The sequence below is a fragment of the Malania oleifera genome, chromosome 4 (assembly GCF_029873635.1).
Source record: "Malania oleifera isolate guangnan ecotype guangnan chromosome 4, ASM2987363v1, whole genome shotgun sequence".
Lineage (NCBI taxonomy): Eukaryota > Viridiplantae > Streptophyta > Magnoliopsida > Santalales > Ximeniaceae > Malania > Malania oleifera.
The window spans coordinates 45,765,140-45,784,610 of record NC_080420.1 but is presented as its reverse complement, the minus strand read 5'-3'; the positions used below and the strand labels follow the sequence as shown (position 1 = coordinate 45,784,610).

Here is a 19,471-nt window from a genome sequence, read left to right as displayed (position 1 = left end):
TCTGAACTGAACTGAATTGTATAGCTACAGTACTGTGCTCCTGAAACTGACATGAACTATCATATGAGTTCTGATAATATATAGTACATGATAATATACTATTTAACGTAATAGATTGATAGCATTTCTGAATTCTATAATAACATGAATAATTACGGCCTTGCGTCGAATACAATCATACCTACAGCCTTGCGCATAAAACATGCATAACTACGGCCTTGCGCTGTCTATCAATCACAGCCTTGCGCCGAACATATCATACATACTGATCTAAATAAATATACTGTTTATCATGTATTCTGAAATCATATTATCATGTTATTTCTGAAATAACTGCAAATATGTTTTTCCCATAAAATTGACTTAACATAATACAATTTGCGTAAGATAATATTCATGCCACAAACTGAATAAAATCATGAATTCTGTTCTGAAATCACATTTTCTGACATTTCATACTAAAAATACATATTTTTGTGTAACAACGGTATTTTCCCATATATATATATATATATATATATATATATATTCACAAATATGCTTATATATAATACATGCTTTCTAAAAATTAAGCTGCTACTAAACAATAGTAATTTTCATGGAAAATTACTACTTTAGTTTACTCCCTTACCTGACTACTGAAAAGCCCTTACAGTGTCTCGTCCTACACCCGTAGGGTTCCTCGTTCAACACCATGAAAACAACATCTCCCTGAACAAAACTTCAATATTTATTCGAGTACTACATTTTATACAACTGTGGTAAAGACAAATACTAAATAAAAAGTCTTATCCTGAATTTAGGATGAAGTTCAAGTTAGTCCTACCAACGATCCACTCCTGTAGACTTAAAGAGAACTTCCCAGGAGTGTCGTGGTGGCCTCGGATCGTTGAATCGACAAGAATCCGGCCCAGAATCTTATAGAGTAGGGGGAAGGGACGAACAGGAGAGAGAGAGAGAGAGAAAGAGAGAGAGAGAGAGAGAGGTTTTCAAAAAAATTTTTGCAGAAAAATCAAGTTTAGGCTATTTATACACTTGCACTCGTCGATGAGCCACGTCACTTTGTCAACGAGGCCACGAAGAAAGTTCACTAACAAATGGATATTTCTCGTCGATGAAATTTAGAGCTGAAAAATAGCCTCTCAGTATCTTCTCGTCGACGAAACACATGTCCTCGTTGACGATCCCCTTAAGTGTGTTCATCGACAAGCATGCTGTAATAACCTTAAATTCCTTAACATAAATGTAATATATTAAATGGAAAAAGTTGACCCGAACCCATGGGTAATGGGGACGCCTGTCAATCACAGCGGAAACCTAGGCAGCAATAGGTTTAAAAATCTTAATCATTCATCCATAAAACATAATACTAGAGTTTACTACAACATCAATAAACTGTATTTATACACATCCTCATAAATATCAAAATAACTCTAGGATCAAACACAAAATAATTCTGACCTTAGTAAAAAATCTTACCCTCCTAACGGGATAATATCACTAACCCAACGGCAGCCACGACCCGCTGGTCACTCAGGGTCTCCTGAAAAATTAATTAATATTAGGGGTGAGACACATCTTCATAAGGGAAAATAAACTAAATACAGTTGCGTGGTAACATGAATATTTAATGTAATTATACATATATAGTACAATTCATATTTTCGTAAGCGTTCATCATATCATACTGAATAATCACATGCTTTCATATTCTCTAATAAGTCATATCATACACAAAACAACTGTTATAACTGATAATACTGAAAACATACCCAGGATGAATAGCTAGTTAATGCCATGTATTACCCCCAATGACAGGTTGTGCGGCCCGAAGGCGGGACCCGACAATGGCTGGTTGACCACTGCCGAGTCAAAAATATGTCTGTAAGTATGATGGGCCCGCCACACTCTAATCCAGACTGCAAGGTGGACGTCAACAACTCTATACTGAAAGCCACATTGACTATCCATCTCCCACCCCCTTGTGGGGTGGTTAGCACAAGTTTGAACATAGATATCTGATCTATATAGCTACGGTACCGCGCACCTGAAACAGAACTAAACTAACATTTGGGTTATGATACATATAATATGTGATATTATAACATATTTCATAATTACGACCTTGTGCTGAACATTTTGTAATTACGGCCTTGCTCCGAACATTTCATAAATATGGCCTTGTGCCGAACATTTCATAAATACGGTCTTGCGTTGAAATCATACATAAATACGGCCTTGCACCGAAATCATACATAAATACGTCATTCTGAAAATAATCATTTAATCATGTATTTGTCAAAATCATAATGTACTGTATACTTCCATAGCTTCTCAAATCATACTGCATTCATATCATTATCATATCATAATATTTTCCACGTAAAATAATATTCATGCCACACATTTGTTGTATGAAACCATACATTGCATTTTAAAATCATGCTTTCTCGCATCTCATACATATATATACATTTCAACATATTAGCAGTATTTTTCTCAAACATACATTTTCTTTGTAATCTATAGATGTAATACATGCTTTTTAGAAGATAATTTTTCTCATAAATAATAATAATTTGCGTGAAAATGACTACTTTAGTTTATTCCTTTACCTGACTACTGAGAAAGACCCTAAAATATCCTAACCTGACACCCATAGGATTTCTTGATCAAGACCCTGAAAATGAAAAATCACAGTACTAAACTTCAGTATTTCTACGTGTACATCATTTCCTATAACTACCGTAAGGTCAAATTTGGCTTAAAAAGCCTTACCTCAATTTAGGGATAATTTCCAACTTGCTTTCACCAGCGATCTGCTCCGACAGATTCGGAGAGAACTTTCCCAAGAGCATCATGGTGACTTCAGATTGTTGAACCGGCATAAATCCGGCCCAAAATCGATGAGAGAGAGAGAGAGAGAGAGAGACGAAGGGAAGAGAGATAGAATGAGTTTGCTTAGTTGTGAAGTAACAAAAATTCGGATTTTTATATTTATAAAATTGGATTCGTCGACGAGCCACATCATTCATCGATGAATCCTTTAATATTTTCGTCGACGAAATTCAGTCCTCGTTGACGAAATTCAGTCAGATTAAAACCTCTCTCTATATTTCCTCGTCGACGAATCCACTTATACCTTTGTCGACTAATCCTCTGTATTCGTCGACGAATCCTGTCTTCGTCGACGAAGCCCTGATGATTTCCCTCGATTATTCCTTCCAAAGTGCAATGTCGCGTTCGTTGACGAAGTCGACTTCCTCCTTCTATTACTGCCTCAATTCCCTTTCCTTTTTATTATTTAAATTCCATTTTTATTCAGGTTGTCACATTCTCCCCTCCTTATAAAATTTCGTCCTCGAAATTTACTATCCACGTAGTTTATCATCCCTTAAGCAAAATGGTCTACTTATTTTGTTACTTACCCTCACTTATGGCGGAGGAATACCGTGGTTACAACTCAAGTTCTAGGAGATTACATATACTAAAAGAAAATTCTTCCAAAACTAAATATCTCATACTACCTATAACATTACACGTACCTGCACAAGAAACATTACCTATTTACTCACATTTCTTATTTACATTAAACTCCTTGGAATAGTTGTGGGTATTTCTGTTTGATCTGTTCCTCGAGCTTCCAAGAAGCCTCTTTTATCACATGATTCCTCCATAGAACTTTTACCAAAGGAATCTTTTTACTATATAATTCCTATTCCTTTTTGTCTAGAATCTATACTGGTACCTTCTCATAGACTAGCGAGTTACTGAGCTCTAACTCACCATAACTGATAATATGAGAAGGACCTAGGACATATTTCCTCAACATAGATACATAGAATACGTCGTGTAATCTGGATAGTGTAGGTGGTAAAGCTAGCCTGAAAGCCATCGACCCCACTTTCTCTAAAATCTCAAATGGACCGATAAACCTAGGGCTAAGTTTATCCTTTCTACCAAATCTTATAACTTCTTTTAATGGAACTATCTTCAAAAATACGTGACCACCCACATCAAACTCCAAATTCCTGCGGCGATGGTCGGCATAACTCTTTTGTCGGCTTTGAACTGCACTAATTATTTCCTTGATAAGCCAAACCTTATTGTACGCTTACTGTACCAGCTTTGGTCCTACAACTCGCCACTCACCCATCTCATCCCAATACAAAGGAGATCGACATATCCTACCGTACAAGGCCTCAAATGGGGCCATGCCAATACTGGACTAGTAACTGTTATTATATGCGAACTCTACCAGCGGCATGAACTGAGTCCAACTATCCCCAAAATCTAATACACATGCACGGAACATATCCTTTCGTATCTGTATCGTCCTCTCAATTTGTCCGTCTGACTAACGATGGAATGTCGTGCTAAACGATAACTAAGACCACAGAGCCTCTTGCAAGCTCTTCCAAAATCGTGACGTGAATCGCGGGTCTCGATCTAACACAATAGATACAGGCACCCTATGAGAACGAACTATCTCCTAGACGTAAATCTTTACCAATCGATTGAGGGAATAGCTAATCTTGATGGGGAGAAAATAGGCAGACTTAGTCAACCGGTCTACTATCACACAAATCGCATTCTGGCCATGCGATATGGACGGAAGCCCTGAAATAAAATCCATGGGTATATGATCCCACTTACACTCTGGGATAAATAGCGGCTGCAACTAACCTGCTAGCCTTTGGTGCTCAGCTTTTACCTGCTGGCACGTCAAACATTGGGCTACGTACTTGGCAATCTCCCTCTTCATGTCACTCCACCAGTAAAATTCTCACAGATCCTTGTACATTTACGTATTACCGGGATGAACCGTATACAAAAATCTGTGAGCCTCATCTAAAATAGTTCCCCTAATGTCAGTATCAACAGGAACACATAGTCTAGAACGAAACCGCAAAGTTCTGTCATTTGAAATGCAGAATTCCTCTCCTTGACCACTCTGCACTCTATCCATCACCTCTACTAATTCTGGATCTCCTTTCTGGGCGACTTTAATTCTTTCTTGCAGAGTAGGCTGTACCACTAGGCTGGCGATACATACTGGAGTATTACTCTCTATCAATTCAATGCTGAGTCTCTCTAGATCCATCATGATCGGACGCTGGATCTCCATAGTTGCCAACGCTGATACTCCAGTCTTCCTACTCAGTGCATCAACTACCACATTTGCTTTCCCTGGGTGGTAATTGATAGTACAATCAAAATCTTTAATCAACTATAACCACCTTCTCTGTCTCATATTCAATTCCTTCTGGGTGAATAAATATTTTAAATTCTTGTGGTCAGAGAAAATCTCACACTGTTCGCCATACAGGTAATGCCTCCAAATTTTCAATGCGCGTACCACTACAGCCAACTCAAGATCATGGGTAGGGTAGTTCTTTTCATATTCTTTCAACTTTCTAGACACATACGTCACTACCCTGCCATGCTGCATTAACACACAGTCAAGTCCCTTCAAGATGATCCTCATCCCCAGACAAGATGATCAATACTGGTGCTGTGACTAACCTCTGCTTCAGCTCCTGAAAACTCTGCTCACAATTGTTGTCCTATTCAAATCTAGCATTCTTCTTTGTCAGTCATGTCAAAGGTCCTGACAAAGCTGAGAACCCCTCGACAAAACGACGATAATAACCAACTAACCCCAAGAAACTCCTAATCTTTTGGATATTCCTCGGTCTAGTCCAATTCACTACCGCCTCAATCTTGCTGGGATCTACAGAAATTCCACCTCCTGAGATAAAATGCCCCAAAAACACAACTTTCTCAAGCTAGAAGTCACATTTACTGAACTTGGCATACAACTTCTTCTTCCCGAGCATCTGCAAAACCTGCCTCAAATGTATTTCGTGCTCCTCATAGCTCCTCGAATAGACCAGTACATCATCAATAAAGACAACCACAAACTGATCTAAATATGGGTGGAAGATCTGATTCATTAAGTCCATAAATATTGCGCAGGAGCATTCGTCAGACCAAATGACATAACGAGAAACTCATAATGCCCATACCTAGTTCTAAAAGTCGTCTTCGACGAAGTCGACTTCCTCCTTCTGTTACCGTCTCCATTTCCTTTCCTCTTTATTATTTAAATTCCATTTTTATTCGGGTTGTCACACATGTTGCATTCGTCGACGAAATCCCTGTTTTAGTTAAAATTTTATTCCTTTTCTCTCATCCTCCTATTATTAAATTAAGATAATTATTCGGGTCTCTACAATAATAGCGTAAGAGCCACCATTGTACATTCATGTATTGAAAACGACTACCTACTATTGGGGTCCCAACTAAGTAAGAAAGTGGGTGTCTTTTAAAGTGTAATAGTGTAAAAGAAGCCACTATAATGATTTTGAATTAAAGTAAGACCGTGCGGTTGTCTCAGATTAACTGTTGTGATTGGAACTATTAATGTCTATTAGTAGTCAATCTTGGAATTCTAGCCTTATTTCCATGCACGCGAGCTTTGTTACATGTCATTACCTTGGCTGATTTACTAAATGATGTATAAATCCCTTAGTTGATACTTAACTTAGATTAATCTGCATCATATGTTCCTAAACTCATTAAACATATTTCATGGCATGTGATTTTCAAAAGTACTGGAATTATGGTTTCTACTCCTCTAGTACGATTGCATTCATGTCATTTGCTAGAAACTAGCCAAACGTTAGTTTGGGAAGGAGGGGGGGAGGGGGAGGGGGAGGGTGATTATGTGTCAAAGTTGTGTAATTAAGTATTTAAATGCATTAATTAAGTGTTACAATTTTAATTAAATGCTTAATTATGTCCAGTATTTTAATATTGTGCTCAATTTATAATATTTGAGTTTTTATTCCACTTTCACCCTTAAATTTATGAGCACTCATGTTTTTATTATTGTAGGGTAATTTTTGGGAATTAAAATGAAATCAAAATTCAAAGACAAGGAGAGTTTTGGGCCTACAAAAATGAGGCCCATGCGCCCAACTCAAGGACCACACGGCTAAGGCAATGGTAAATTTTAAAAGAGGTCGGAGGGCTGAAGAGGAGGCCTGTCATGCGCCGACATTAGGTGGAGAATGGGCGATGTGCTGGAAATAAAAGCTAAGCACAGCATTTTCAATTGCATGGCCTATGCAATACAATAAAAGGCACATGTGCTAGATAGAAAGGGGGAGTAGGGTTCCAAATTAAAGGGGGAGCTGCGTTGTAGCAGCAGAAGAGGGGGGTGGGGGGGAGTAGCCATTATCAAAGAAAAAAGGTGAGCAGCTTGGAAAAAGGGAGTTCGTGCAAGCAACTTGAGGGCTCTCGACCTCATCTCTTTCACACACACACTCTCTCTCTCTCTCTCTCTCTCCTTCGCTCTCCTTTGTTTAACTGCTTTTTTTTTTTTTACTTTATTATTATTTCAATACGTTCATTGAGGTTATTATTGGATTGAATTCAAGCTTTATTTTTTAGTCATTATTTTCATATTTTAGAATAATTCTTTAATGCTTTATTATTTCAATATATTGTATCTTATTTTATTGTTGAACGATTGTTATTCGATTAATGAAATTTTTGCTTTTGATTTATTATTTGAATGCTTAAGTATTTAGTTGTTTGGTTTATTTAATTTCTTTATAGTTGTTTTATTGTTTGAATGAACCAATAGCTATATTATTTTGGTTAATTATGGGATTGAGTTTGTTGGATTTATTTTTATTTAAGTTAATGTTGGAGTGGAAATTTCATGGTTGAATGTTTATTAAATGAATAGAATACTCATGTTTAAGTTCATAGTTGAATGTTTAAACATTGAGTCGTTTGGTTCATTTAATTTCATCATTGTTTAATTTATTGCCTCATTTTTTTTTCGTTTACCTTCCATCATTTATTTACCGTTATCCATTTCTTGCATGCTATGTTCTTAGTTTAGGTTTCGCGTTGTTTTAATCTCAAAAACCCACGAATATAAATCTAAACTGTGTTCAGTAAATGTTTTTTTATTTTTTATTTTCTCCTTGTTATTTTAACGCTAGTTTGAAATTAATCTACATTCTCTAAGGAGATGATCTGACCTTTTTGGCTAATTATTACGTGATAAAACTTCTATACTTGGGATAGCCTTTGCGCTTCTCATTTTTAGAGTGAGTCAGCTGCCAATGAAGCGTATTGACTTATAGGATTAGTCAAGGAGCTGGGTAAGCAAGGTGGAATTTAGCTGCACTGTGATAGTGAGAGTGTCATATATTTGGCAAAAAACCAGATGTGTCATGCGAGGACCAAGCACATAGATGTGTGGTTTCACTGAATCAGGGAACTAGTTGCTTCTAATGAACTTCTACTTGAGAAAGTTCACACGTCTGAGAATGCAATAGATATGTTGACAAAGCATGTAACAACAGATTGTTTGGACTTGATCAACATCTATAGTAGCCAGATGGGAGGCGTGCCAACCTACTGTCCTAAGTGGAGCTACGGGTTATGCTTTTAGGTGAAGCTACGGGTTATGCTTTTCATATTTCTCCTAAGGGGTGAATATTCACCAAGGTGGAGATTATTGGAGTTTGTGTGTAACGACCCACTTATATACACATATAATAATGTTTGTACGTACGATGGGTCCGCCATACCTTGGTCCGGACTGCCAGGTGGACGTCTACAACTCTACACTGAAAGCCGCATCGACTATCCATCTCTCACCCCCTCGTGGGGGTGGTTAGCACAAGTCTGAACATAGATATCTGATCTATATAGTTACGATACCGAGTTCCTAAAAGTGAACTAAACTAGCATCCGGGTTCTGATAACATATAATACATGATATTATAGCATTTTTCATAATTATGGCCTTGCGCCGAAAATCATTTCATAAATACGGCCTCGCACCGAACATCATTTCATAAATACGGCGTCGCGCTGAAATCATTTCATATATATATACGGCCTCGTGCCAAAATATTTCATACATATATACGGCCTCGCGCCGAAATCATTTCAAACATATTATATGGAAAATAATCAATTATCATTTACTTATAAAAATCATCACAATATTCTGTATCTTTTCATAACTCCTGAAAACATGCATTATTTGTAAAATTTATCATATCATTACTTTTTATGAAAAATAACATTCATGCCACGCAAAGTTGAATAATTTCGTACATTTCATTCTAAATTCACATTTTCCATATAATAGTAGTATTTTCCCAATAACATACATTTTCTCAATAATATTCAAATATCATGCATGCTTTTCTGAAAATTAATTTATCGATAAATAATAATAATAATAATACGTGTGGAAAATAATTGTTTTAGTATATTCCCTTACCTAGCAACCAAAAAGCCCCTATGAATTCCTAGACTCACACCAGTAGGATTTCCTGATCAATACCCTGAAAATGAAAACTGTCAGTACTAAACTTCAGTATTTTCACGTAAATATCATTTCCTATAATTATGAAAAGACCAAATTCGGCAAAAAAAGTCTTACCTTGATTCGGGGATGAATTTCAACTTGCTCCCACCAACTATCCGCTCTAGTAGATTTGGAGAGAACTTCCTCAGGAGCGTCATGGTGGCCTCAAATCGTCGATCTGGTGAGCGACGGAGCCAGAATGGAAGAAAGAGGAGTGAGAAACCGAAAGGGGAGAGAGAGAGTGTGAAGGTTTCTTATTTTCTACTTAAATCCAAGTTTTTGCACTATTTATAGGTCTGGATTCATCGACGAGACACATCACCTCGTCGACGAGTCCTGTAAAAAGTTCGTCGACGAACCTGCACCTTTGTTAACGAATTTTAGACTTTCCCGAAATCCTTTCTCGGTATTTTCTCATCGACGAAACTTTGCTTCGTCGACGAGGCCCTCTTGTACCCTCGTCGACGAATGCAAAGCGTTCATCAATGAAGTTTGCTACCTCCTTATGTTTCTATTTCCATTTCCCTCCCTCTTTATTATTTAAATATCATAATTTCTCCGGATCATTGCATTGTGGCTCATATTGAGTGGATTGCATGCACGTGGAAAGCATGGTGACCAAGAACGAAGAAGGTGGACTGCAAGAAGACACTATCGATGGTTTGGTTCACGGTTACATCGACAGTTTACTCTTAGGAGAAAATTGTCAACGATTTCAGTTTGTACATTTTAGTTTCAGTATTAAATCGTCGACAGTCTTACTTGGTACTGATTTTGAATTTTGAATCAGAAAGATCAGTAGGTTTGGGATTTCGGAGGATTTTTCTTTGGAGATTGCTACAAGGGTACTTTGGGAACCCCCTAAGTCTTTTGTATGTGTAGGGCTAGCATATAAACACTATTGTAATCCTTGTTTGATGATTGAAAGTGATATTCAACCGCTTGCTCCCATGGACGTAGGCATATTATTGAACCACGTAATCTCTTGTATCATGTGTTTTATTTGCTTTCCTTTATTAACTATATGATTGATTGTTTTCCGTATCATTCATTATTGGTTGTTGAATTGTATGATCCGATCGATTTGAGTTTTCGCTGTGCATTGGTATCTTTGCACAACATTTATGCTTTGAAAAAAAAATTATAATTTTAAAATGATTTCAATTATTGTGTTACTATATAAAATGTTCATTGGATGGCAAAAAAAATTATATTAGGGATGATAATGACAAATTATCTGCCATTCGCTACGGATTATCCGATTCGAACCACTATAAATTCGAAACTTAAATGAGTAAGATATGAATTGTTATATTTTTACCTGATAATCCACCTAGTTTGCCATGAATTATCCGACTCGATTCGCTTTACCAAGTCTATGTCTATTTGTTAAATGCAATTCGCTAGATCAAAAGTTTGTGCAACTTAATTAACCATCAATTTTCGCAACTTAATTAATTAAGGCTACTGCATGTACACACATTTGATGAAAAGTTGGATTTGGAAAGAGAAGATTGAGGTCTATTTTGAACAATATACCACAAGATCGAGGTGAGACGAGAGCACCTTTCCCAAAAATGAATTAAAATTGAATGGATAAGCTAATAAATATAGATAAAATGTGCAACTCATTGAAACTCCAATACTTAGGGAAGCCCTCTAAATCATCATAATACCATTAGAGAGAACGTTTATGTAAGGAGTGGTAGTACTTTCTCCTCATGCAATCATAGTTTCAAACTGAATTTTTGAGTATCACAAACCATTCAATACTAGTTTCTTGAACTTAGGTTTATTGCTTACAAATTAACTAATTGGTAGTAATTAGATAAATTCAACAACACATGAAAACGAAAAAGATTAGTGGCAACTCTGGAGGACCCTAAACATCATTAAACACCCATAATCATTTTAAGGTCACCGTACCTCATCAAGGCAGGGACCCTGGCCGAGTTCCCATGTGTTGACATATATCATGCATTTTTATTTTTATTTTGGTTTGGTTATTGATCACACCTAGATCTGAGGAACTAGTGAATTAGGAAATCTTTTTGTTCCTAAGATGAGAAAAATAAGAATTAAGCATATCACCGTTTTCTTGACTTTGAAATTAAAAAAGAACGATTTGAAATTTAAATGAAAAATGCTTGTAGTTACGGGGTCGGATCATGGACCACCATGCAATAGGTGAGGTTTTTTTCGATCAAAATTTAACATTTTATTTTAAAAATATAAATGAAATTTGTAAAAATAAAAAATAAAAAGTTTGAAATTAAACAAAAAATATAAATTCAAATTTGAAAAAAAAATCAAATACAGATTCACCAATCACTTTTTTTCATGAGTTAGGATTTTTGTGTGCCAATGGAGCAAAGTTGTTTTGAGATACAACATGTTTTAATGCCACAATGTAATATTTTTAAAGTAAAAGGACATTAACATAACAATTTAAAATGTTCTAATATAAAGTACCATATGGTAATGGAACTAACTTTTTATTTTTAGAGAAAATATTTGATACACTCAATATTGGCACATTTGGAGTAATCTTATTCTACTTCATGTAGGTATGTTAAATTGGAAAATGAAAACCAATTTATTTTGATTGAACTAGTCTATATGTAAACTATCATAGGTTGATTGGTAAACATGGACTAATAGTATGTGTCATTTTTCAAAAATTTCAAATTTATTCCTATAAAAAATATATATTTTTTATTTTTTAGAAAGAAATTAATAATTGTGGGTATAAATATAAAAAAGAAAAAACCCGTCTTCTAAAAATGTAAGACGATTTAAATTTCAAATCTCTCCCTAAATTATCCCTTTAACCACCAATAACTATGCTAAAATCCCTTTATAATTTATCATAATTACACTTTTAAATAAATTTATATACCTTTCAAGTCTTAATTATTATTTTATAATTATTTACTCAAAATAATTATAAAATTTTTAAACAAACATGCACATAATGCCCATGACTAGTATATATAAATTTAATATATTTAATATATATATATATATATATAATTTTTTTATTGATAGCAACTAAATTAAGGAAGTAGTGAAATCAAAAAATATTTTTTGTTGCTAAGAGGAGAAAAACAAAAATAATAATAATAATAATAATAATAATAATAATAATAATAATAATAATAATAATAATAATAATAATTTATTGCTTTTGAAATTAAAAAGAATGATTTAAAATTTAAATGAAAATATTTAAATTTCATTTAAATTTAGAAAAATACTTCTATTCACGAGTTGTGACCGTTGCGGACCATGTGGTACACACAAAATGGATGAGGAGTCTATGCACAATAACTTTCTTCCAATCAAAAATTAATATTTCACTTTTAAAAAATAAAAATAAAAATAATAAACAAGCTAAAAAAATTTTAAATTAAATAATAACTGAGAAATTTAAATTTGAAAAAATTCAAATCATAGATGTGAGATTCACCTATTCCTTACTTTCATGAGTTGAATATTTGTGTGCCATTAAGATACAACATGACAAAAGTACATTAGCTTTACAAAAAAATATTTGATATGCCCAATGGCTGATATATAGGAGGAGGAGGTCATGAAGATTAAAGGGATGGCTTTGTGGCTTGAGATTACAAAAGAAGTTTTCGGGGGGCGAGAGAGCATGTAAGATAGAACATTATGGATGTCTTTTATATGTTTCACAAAGAAATCATATCTGCAAAATCAATCCTTTAATCTGAGAATTTGTGGATCAGGAAGGATCTTATTTTTGAATTCAAGCATTCTGGGGAAAGATGAACTGTCCATTTCGACTATAAAGTGCTTCGTCCTGACATAAAAGCCAAATTTTTTAATCCCATTTTTTACCGCAAGAATTTCTTTATAAACAGTGTAATAATGCTTTTGAGATTCTTTGAATTCTCCGCTGACATGTTCACAATAAGACCTCTTTTTATCTTTTTCTTCAAGTAATAATGCTCCCCAATAAAGGTCACTGACATCTGTCTGCAGGATAAGATTCCCTGTAGATGCAATAGTCAAAGGCGGCGGATTCCTTGTTGATATACCCAATGGCTAATATATAGGGACTAGTTATATTTTTATGTGTTAATTAGGAGGCAATCCATAGCTACCCCTCATTTGATTCCATATTTTGATTGAATTAGTCTAATTGTGAACTGATATATACCTGGTTATATATCTGGTTGATTGATAAACTATTACTAATAGTATGTTGCCTCATGCTCGGCATGTCAAAATATGAATGGATATGTTGGATTCGATCAAGAACAAAGGATAATTTTTGTCCAACCGGGTTGGCTCAAGTGGTAAGGGTGACGTGTAACTTTGATGACCCCAATGTCATAAGTTCGATTTCTCCTTGAGAGTTTATTCCAGTGAATCAGTAGGGGTACATCAATGGGCGAGTGACTTTCATCTCCCGGGCGTGGTGCCGTACCATAGTATTCAAAGTGGCACAATGGTGGTTCGAGGCACCGAATTATCAAAAAAAAAAAAAAAAAAAACAAAACAAAACAAAGGATAATTTTTTATTTCTTAAGAGAGAGTTGTGTGGCTGGTCATGTCCTCCCTCTGTTTGATGCCCCACCTATTGGGAATCTGAGTGGTTTGCTTAGGTTAGAATTTTGGATCATAAAAAAAATAATACAAATGGATATTAAAAGTCTAATTCAGTCAAAATGTATAGAGTATCTTGGTATGTTAATCAGTATGTTCATGAATAGCTATATTTTTTTATTGAGATTATCTACATTAAAGAACTTGTAGAATAATAAAAGAATTTTTATTGCTAAGATGAAAATATAAGAAAGGAGCATAAGGTCAATTTTTTTTTTTTAATTTTCAAATTAAAAAGAATGATTTGAATTAAAATGAAAATATTTAAATTTTAAAAAATATCTACAACATGACCATCACGACATACAATATATAAAATGGATGCAGAATCTATGCACAATGCAATGTAGCTTTCTTTCAAAATTTAATATTTTATTTCAAAAATATAAATGAAATTTTAAGAAAAAAAACTAAAAATTTAAAAATCAACAATGAATACAAAATTCAAATTTGAACAAATTCAAATCTTAGTTATCTGATTCACCAATCCCTTATTGTTATGAGTCTATTTTTTGTGCGCCAATAGAATAAAATTGTTAAGCTACCACATGTTAATGTCACGAACATAATAATTCAAAATGACCTTATCTAAAGTACAACATGGCAATGGAACCAACTTTTGTCTTTTTAGAAAATAAAAAATATATTTAATAGAATCAATTACTGGATAAGATTTCCTATTGTTAAGATTAGAAAAATAAAAAAATGAGCATAACATCAATATTTTTTAGTTTTAAATGAAAACATATAAAGTTAGAAAATACTTATAGATCAAATCGATAAAAACTACAGCTTTCTTTTAATTAAATTTCAAAAATAAATGTAAAAATTGTAAAAACCTAAAAACTTTAAAGCTAAATAATAAGAACAAAATTTAAATTTGAAAAAATTCAAATTAGTGATGTCAGATTCACCGATCCCTAATTTTCATGAGTTGGATTTCTAAGTATCAATAAAATAGTATTAAAATACAACTTAACAAAAAACATACATGTAACTGTTTAAAATCTAATCTAAGGTACATGACAATATAATTTATTTTTTATTTTTATAATATCTAAATTAAAGAATTAGTGGAGTCGATAAAAGATTTTTTGTAATTAAGGTGAGAAAAATAAAAACTAAGCATAACATAATTTGTTTGAATTTGAAATTAAAAAGACAATTTGAAATTTGAATGACAACATTTAAATTTAAAAAAAAAATAGTTAGTTTACGATCATAGTCACCATGATGATGATTAGATAGTGTTTAATAACGTGTTAGTGGCAAGTGGCAAATTATGATTGGTTTGTGACAACTGACACAGATCCTCCACATTAGTTCGCAACTCCCATTGCGTTTCACTATAAAAGAGGAAGGTTGGCAAAATTTGCACCGGCCCAGTGTCAGGGTTTCAGTTTTACTTTCCATTCTTGTTCCATGCGTTTATTGGCCCGAAATTAGGGCTTTTTTTTTTCTTATTGAATTTGAAATGTGTTATATTTTCCGTCTCTCTTTCTCAGCCGCCCAAATTTTCGATTTTGTTTCGAAGAACTGGAATTATGTGTGTGATTGTGATACTACTGTTTGTTTTCACTGTGATCGGTGCGTTTTCCCTCTCTCTATTTGTTGTTTATTTTTCAGATTTTCCTTCCTTTGTGATCTTTGGGTAAATTTTCGTATGCTGTAGAGCTCGCTATAGAAATGATGATTCGGCCTCCATGTAGAAGAGAAATGGTGGTGGTGAATGAGCGCCGCAGCTCGAAGGAGAAATTGAAATGTTTTATATTTTCCATCTCTCTTTCTCAGACGCCCAAATTTTTGATTTTGTTTCGAAGAAATGAAATTATGTGTGTGATTGTGATACTACTGTTTGTTTTCACTGTGATTGGTACGTTTTTCCCCTCTATTTTTTTTTGTTAATTTTCAGATTTTCCTTCTTTTGCGAGCTTTTGGTAAATTTTCGTATGCTGTAGAGCTCGTTGTAGAAGTGATGATTCGGCCTCCATGTAGAAGAGAAATGGTGGTGGTGAATGAGCGCTGCAGCTCGAAGGGGAATTCTGGAGGAGAAGGGTTTTTTGGGTATATGAGAGCACTGTGGATGCAGTTGCTTCCGGTCATATTGCATATTGTGGAGGTCTGGCCTGTTCTTTATTCTACAGCTGAGAGTGAGGCTCCGCTGGAGGAGAACTCGAATCCAACCCAAGTCGCAGAATCGGAAAAATCTGTTCTTGAGGGCCTGCCTCAGGACATTCTAGTTAGTGTCAAAATTCTTCGCCTTTGCTGATTTCATTTTACACTACTTTATATTTTAAATTTCTTGTTTGGGAATACAGTTCATGGACTAGTGATTATGGTTTTCGTTTTTGTTTGGCAGGTTAGGATATTATGTTGGACGAGCCATGATGATCTGGAGCAGCTTTTCCACGTTTCCAAAGCAATAAGAGAAGCTGTAAGTGGTCTCTCTCTTTTTTTCTCTAGTTCATTTTATTTAGAGCTGGTTGTTTCATGTTTGATGCGTACGATCTGATTTTTATTTTGTGTTTTCAATTTACAGACTCTGATTGCAAAAAGACTGCATTTTGCATACAGCACGCCTCCTCCAAAGATTCGTGCTCCCCGAACGGATTTTAAAGAGACAAGCAATTTGGATGAGGAGATTCAACCTCCCAATGCTCCTAAAAGATCATCCAGCCTCTGGCGAAAGAATCGGAGTGAAATCTCAAGGAAGACATTGCCATTAGAAATTGATATGTAACTTCACGGGCGGTGGTCATTTTCTGAAGGTTCTGTAATTGCAGTGTTGGTATATATGAATTTAGGTGGCTAGATGAGGATAGGAATAATGGGTATTCCATTGGCAGAAGACAACTCATTCATTGATGTAAATGTCGACAACATTTGCCAGCCATTTCTTCTTCCAACCCTTTCGTTGAAGATGTGTTGGCTTGGCTTCTTCATAACGTGCAGGATTACTGCGTATTCTGGCCCTGCATTTGTGTACAAATGACACTGACTATTCCATTCACCTAAATAAAATAAGCAGTGCGCCTTCTTTTTTAATTCTGTGTTCATTCTTTTTTATGCCTTCAATTTAATGGCCGCCGGGACATTTGTAAAGACTTGATTCTGAATGCACAGGATCATAGTTTGTTGATTGATTAAATAGAAAGCGACTTTTGCACATTCTGTTTCATTTGTGTTAATTGATCTGTGGCATCTGTGAACGATTCTCTCCTTGGCAAGGGTGCGGAGGATCATAGTTTAGTATTGTTTGTTGACACTCTTGCTAGACACTTGTCATGTGGAAATGTAAGCAGAGAGCGCGATCATCTGCACCCCTCATCAAGGAGAGAATCCTTAGCCGCTCTGGCCATAGATTTTGGAATTGCTAGCTTTGCAGGCTGCAGCTTTATCCTCTAAATTTAAATAAATTTAGATTCAGAGGATGCTGGTCATGAAAATGCATCCCAATGAGATCAGCAGCTATGCCTGGATTTGGCTGTTGATTAGTAATTGACTCCCTTCAACAGTAGATAATGATTCCAAGTGCCACATCTGAGGGAGAGAAGTGACATTTTCTTTTTTATTTTTAAAATGCAGATGTTTGGTTATGGCCAACTGCAAGGGCATCTTGTTTTGATATTTTGCCAGATTATAGTTATAGCTTTTCTATGCAATCTCTTTGGCAAAGAACCAAAAAAATAGAATTTCAATGTATAGATGTGTGGTGTAGCATGATAAACCCGCTGATACATGGTGAGGTAAGGCAAAAATACTTGTTACAACTGGTAGCAACAATTAAACCTAAATATCTAATAAACCGAAGGAGTAGATATCTCCACATGAAGAAGATATAAATCTGAATCAAGAATCAAGTTTTGTGCCACATGGAAAATCCATCTCGGGACAATTTGATCTATTCGAGCTGCAAAGTTTCTCCGAAAGAAACATATCAGCCTGCTAGTTGTTGCCTTGGGTTGACTCGAATGGAAATAAATATTAACATCAATCTTCGTTTCCTACGGATGGCGTTTGAGCCAACTAAAGCATACAAAATTGAAGACTTCCAAAAAAAAAAAAATGTTAGGAAAATATAGTACAAATATATAAAAAACTTAAATACAAATCAAACACAACACACGAATATATAAGCAATTCACAATAAGGCTGAGTCACAGATATCTCGCTCTCTTTTTAAGGAAATTCAAGTCATCTGCGATTTTTTTTCACTTAACCCACAAACCAGTACAATAGAACTTCACTTTGACTTGTCTTTCTCAATATACAACAGTCTGATTTGAATCATACGACTCTATCCAATTCTACACAAATGGAATAGTCCAAAACTCCACGAAGAACACCTTTCTTAAGTTGTCAAACTCACAATAAGGCTGAGTCACGGATATCTCGCTCTCTTTTTAAGGAAATTCAAGTCATCTGTGATTTTTTTTTTTTTTTGCTTAACCCACGAACCGGTACAACAAAACTTCACTTTGACTTGTCTTTCTCAATATACAACAGTCTGATTTGAATCCTATGACTCTATCCAATTCTACACAAATGGAATAGTCCAAAACTCCTCGAAGAACACCTTTCTTAAGTTGTCAAACTCACAATAAGGCTGAGTCACGGATATCTCGCTCTCTTTTTAAGGAAATTCAAGTCATCTGTGATTTTTTTTTTTTTTGCTTAACCCACGAACCGGTACAACAAAACTTCACTTTGACTTGTCTTTCTCAATATACAACAGTCTGATTTGAATCATACGACTCTATCCAATTCTACACAAATGGAATAATCCAAAACTCCACAAAAAACACCTTTCTTAAGTTGTCAAACTCTCTATTAGATGATAGAATAATATGATAAAAGTGATATAAAGGGAATTGTATGTAGAGATATATCTTAGAGCCAAGCATACAAGATCTTATAATAGATATCTAACTCAAATGTATGTTCTTTCTAAAGACTCAAATAAATGTGAGTCTTACTTAAGGCTACATGTCCTTTCCAAAGACTCAATTAATTAAAATTTTAACTCCAAAATACATATCCTTTCCAAGGACTCAATTGAATAAAGTCTAGTTTCAAGATGATTAATCTTCTTTGATAACATAATATGAAAATAAACTAACAACTCCCTCCCTCATTTTAATATTATAGATGCAACATTTATGTAGAGAGTTTAACAACCAAAGAGGGATAATTATGCATAATGAAGGTATGCTCTGCTTTTAACCTTCACTTAGTGAATAATAATCTTTACTCCAAAGTCGATAGTTGTCTCAGACTTGGACTATGACTGCTTAAGGAAAATAAAGTATTACTGCTCACAAATAATGATCCAAACGCTGACATGACTTTTAACACGTAGCACATTTCTATCTTGTGCTAATCCCAGTTTCATGAGCATATTTGAGAATAAACCTAATTCTCTCTCCACTC

General features: G+C 34.7%; 1 protein-coding gene across 1 annotated transcript; it reads left to right on the top strand.

Annotated features, from left to right (window-relative positions):
* The first annotated feature begins 15,398 nt into the window (after positions 1-15,398).
* Positions 15,399-17,086, top strand: LOC131154310 (uncharacterized). Its single transcript, XM_058106996.1, has 5 exons — positions 15,399-15,628; positions 15,714-15,914; positions 16,000-16,280; positions 16,401-16,475; positions 16,581-17,086. The coding sequence occupies exons 1-5, from the start codon at positions 15,586-15,588 to the stop codon at positions 16,779-16,781; spliced, it is 801 nt and encodes a 266-aa protein (XP_057962979.1). The 5' UTR covers positions 15,399-15,585; the 3' UTR covers positions 16,782-17,086.
* Positions 17,087-19,471: the final 2,385 nt, after the last annotated feature.

Excerpts from the sequence above, each read along its gene's own strand:
- LOC131154310 (XM_058106996.1), top strand. The coding sequence starts at position 15,586 with ATGTGTGTGATTGTGATACTACTGTTTGTTTTCACTGTGATCG. Across the intron at positions 15,915-15,999 it reads GTTTGTTTTCACTGTGATTG|AGCTCGTTGTAGAAGTGATG; the intron begins GTACGTTTTTCC and ends CGTATGCTGTAG. Across the intron at positions 16,476-16,580 it reads CCAAAGCAATAAGAGAAGCT|ACTCTGATTGCAAAAAGACT; the intron begins GTAAGTGGTCTC and ends TTCAATTTACAG.